The 4,128-nt window shown below is 41.0% G+C and overlaps 1 protein-coding gene across 1 annotated transcript in view; it reads right to left on the bottom strand.

Annotated features, from left to right (window-relative positions):
• Positions 1-460: 460 nt before the first annotated feature.
• The window catches only part of LOC149129015 (uncharacterized), a 10,182-nt gene continuing 6,514 nt past the window's right edge, over positions 461-4,128 (bottom strand). Inside the window, exons 2-3 of the mRNA XM_089346835.1 lie at positions 2,994-3,096; positions 461-2,266 (exon numbers count right to left, since the gene is read on the bottom strand). Of these exons, the coding sequence (XP_089202961.1) occupies positions 1,644-2,266; positions 2,994-3,096 (726 nt within the window). The 3' untranslated portion in view covers positions 461-1,643. The remainder of the gene's footprint in view (positions 2,267-2,993; positions 3,097-4,128) is intronic.

Raw genomic sequence — 4,128 nt, 5'->3', positions numbered from 1 at the left:
ACAGCTCAATGATTTCAAGAGTAAACCACATAATATAGCTTGAAATATCTTGGGTGATAGACTTAATCCTCATCCACCCTATTCTAAAATCATCACCTGACATTTGGGATCCTTTTAAGAGAGGATTGATCTGTTGTATGCATTCCTGTTAGGCCTCCTGTTTGGGAGATATCTTCCTCCCATCCACCAATTAGAGATCTTGGAAAAAATAAAGGGTCATAGCTGAGGGAGTCTTCACACTTCTTTGGCCATGTCCAGGTCGATCTGCATTGGAAGCAGTCTCTAGAAATTTCTTTACAATTTTCGAGGCTGATTTTTGGTTACTATTAAGGATTTTTGGTATAGCTTTATTACTTTCGCCTCCTTTGTTGAGGGTTACGATTGTATTTTGGTCTATAGTCATTATCTAAGTCATAAATCTGAATTTATTTTGGCTGAAACAAAAAGAAGACAAACAAAGTTTTTATAATGTCGTATCATTTTAATATCTTATCACATTCATTGCTAGTTATTAAATACCAAAACTTTGGTTGCTTTAATATCAGGACACTCTGTATATATATGTATATATATTATTTTATTAAAGCTGGAAACAATTCACCAAATGGCAGCAAATGAGGATCCATTTATACACAGTCTTTATTTTTTTCAGATTAGTTCCCCAATGAGATTTAAAAGCTCGTGCAATGAACTGGTATCTACATTATATATATACATACATGTGTGTGTGTATATATATGTGTGTGTGTGTGTGTGTGTGTGTGTGTGTGTGTGTGTATGTGTGTGTGTATATGTGTGTGTGTGTGAGTATATATATATATGTGTGTGTGTGTGTGTCTGTGTGTGTGTGTATATATATTCAGAGCAAGTGACATTGTTGCGGCTTTTAGAAAAATATTGTTTTTATTTTCATAGAAAAATAGGTTTATTCAAATTTAATTTTTTTCAAAAACAAACTGGATTTTATTATCTATACAAAGATGATGATGACGATGATGATGATGTTTGTTTACATTAGTCCAAGACCATGGATTTGGGGGCTGGTGAAAGGGAGGGAGATCCTTTAGGGGATTCTTGGTACCAATCACTGTACAAAATGTAAGTTGTGAACTGAATAATAATAATAATAATAAACTCCTTTCTACTGATGGCACGCTCCTCAAATTTGAGGGGAGGGGATGTGTCAATTACAGTGGCCCCAGTATTTTATTGGTATTTAATTTATTGACCATGAAAGGATGAAAGGCAAAGTTGACCCTGGTGGCATTTGAACTCAGAACATGAAGCATTTCGTCCAGTGGATGAATGTTTCTGCCTTCATTATAATAATAATAATAATAATAGTTGAAAATTTTGCCTGAAGAGCAGCAATTATAAAATTAGTTTATACCATAAGCACAAGGCTGGAGATTTGTGCGACAAAGAGGTTGGGGCAGCTGTCAGCAATCAAGGGATGAAATCAACCCCCGAACATGACATGTACATTTTTATTTTATCAACCCCATAAAGATGAAAGGCAAACTCGACCCCAGTGGGATTTGAACCTAGAATTTGAACTTTCTGAAGACTTTAAAACACTCCAGCTAATTCGTGGCCCTGTTTATTACCCACAACACCCAGTTATTGTTTACAATCTCGAATTATTAGCCACAATCCTCTGTGAAGAGTACATCATCGTCATGGTCCAATGAATCGTCAATCAAGAATGACTGCAGCAAACACTCCATAATTGTGTCTGTTCTCTTGTTGTAGTCAATCTGGTCCCTAAGGATCGACAGTCGATCTTCAAGGGACAACTTGTCTCTGACCTCGGGGACACTGAAGTCCCCAGGATAAGAAATGGGGTTGGGAGACAACTTTGATGCATGTGGTTCTAAGGAGCCACAGCCAAGCTTAACATTGCGATCCTTCTTCTTCAGAATTTTCCCCTCCTCCTCTTCATCATCAAAAGCAGCACTGCTGACACCTCTAGGGTAGAACTCAGAGTACCCGTCTCTCTCCTCTTGCCATGTGTCGTCCTCATACTGCAGGTCACCTGCCACCACCGACTGCATTAAGAAAGACTCAAACCCATCACTCTTTGTACGTTCGGCACCAATCGAAGCCTTTACAGTTTCAGCCAATTGGTGGTGGTCATCATGGTTGGAATCCCAGCCTGAGGGCTTGCCTTGGTGTAGAGATTTACTAGCAGACAGCAGAGTCTCCCGTAAGTCTTTGCTGCGGACGTCAATGGATCGATAAAATGTAGATTCCAGGTTGCAGCTCTCTGTGGACAGAAATAAGAAAAACAATAATAATAATAATAATATAATGGTGAAAGCGAGGGAGATTTTTTAGGGGATTCTTGGTACCAATCGCTGTACAAAATGTAAGTTGTGAGCTGAATAATAACGATAATAATAATAATAATAATCCTTATTACTAAAGACACAAGGCCTGAAATTTTGGGGCAGGGGACTAGTCAATTACACTGACCCAGTGTATTACTGGTACTTAATTCATCAATCCCGAAAGGATGAAAGACAAAGTCGACCTCAGCAGAATTTGAACTCAGAATGTGTTGCGATGGACAAAATACCGCAAAGCATTTCGTACATCATGCTAATGATGTTGCCACCTTAATAATAATAACAATAATAATATTTTCCCATTTTACTTACAAGGGCAGCTTATGGAAGATGGGGGGGATGACTTGATTATAGCGAACCCAGTTCTTGACTGGTCTTTTATTTTTATCGACCCTGAAAGGGTGAAAGGCAAAGTCGACCTTTGCAGGATTTGAACTCAGAACATAAAGAGCTGAAAAAACAATTCTGCCAAATCACAATCATCACCGAGGACTAAACAACAACAACAATAGCCACTTATACTAACTACTATATTAAACATTAGATAGTGTAGTCCTAGATGCACTATGCCTGAATAAAAGATGGGATGGTCACAGCTGGAACGTCTTTGATGAAATATCTGACTGGATCAGACCCTATACCTACCTCTCACATTATTCTCCACAATGGCTGCTTCACTCCAAGACTGTGGAGGTTGGTAGGAGTGGAGTTTCTCCTCGTACAGAACACACAGCTCGGTGGCCCTCACCTAGCAATGGAACAGCAACAATGATATTATTATGAATACAGAGATACAACACATAGATATGTACACACACACACACACACACATACAAATATGTGTAGATATAAACAGACAGCGACACACTGTCTTCTTCTTCCTGGCAGGGAGTCTACCAGGTCCTTGCTCTCATTTGACACAACTGCTACAGGCTGGAAGGGGTCCCATTGCAAACCCTGCATTAGTTGGTGCTAGTACACGGTTGTCAGGGATGGAAGGCATCAGTGGACCCGGTTGGCTCTATGCATGATGACCTCTCTGAGACCACTAACCTGAGATGACCCCCAGCCTCTACCAAGCAAAATATACATGTATATTCTACACAATTATTCTTCCATTATATATATATATATCATCATCATCATCATCATCATCGCTTAACGTCCGCTTTCCATGCTAGCATGGGTTGGATGATTTGACTGAGGACTGGTGGAACCAGATGGCTACACCAGGCTTCAATCTGATTTGGCAGATTTTCTACAGCTGGATGCCCTTCCTAATGCCAACCACTCCGAGAGTGTAGTGGGTGCTTTTACGTGCCACCGGCATGAAGGCCAATCAGGTGGTACTGGCAACGACCACGCTCAAAATGGTGTATTTTACGTGCCACAATCATATTTCATCATCATCATCGTTTAACGTTCGCTTTCCATGCTAGCATGGGTTGGACGATTTGACTGAGGACTGGTGAAACCGGATGGCAACACCAGGCTCCAATCTAATTTGGCAGAGTTTCTACAGCTGGATGCCCTTCCTAACGCCAACCACTCAGAGAGTGTAGTGGGTGCTTTTACGTGTCACCCGCACGAAAACGGCCACGCTCGAAATGGTGTCTTTTATGTGCCACCCGCACAAGCCAGTCCAGGGGCACTGGCAACGATCTCACTCGAAAATCCTACGGGAGCCAGTCAGGCGGTACTGGCAACGGCCACGCTCAAAATGGTGCATCTCATGTGCCACCCGCACAAGAGCCAGTCCAGGGGCACTGGCAACGATCTT

This window comes from Octopus bimaculoides, unplaced genomic scaffold, assembly GCF_046866305.1.
Source record: "Octopus bimaculoides isolate indiv1 unplaced genomic scaffold, ASM4686630v1 contig207, whole genome shotgun sequence".
Taxonomy (NCBI): Eukaryota; Metazoa; Mollusca; class Cephalopoda; order Octopoda; family Octopodidae; genus Octopus; species Octopus bimaculoides.
Note: the sequence above shows the minus strand (reverse complement) of the source record. Positions and strands in the feature narration are given on the sequence as shown.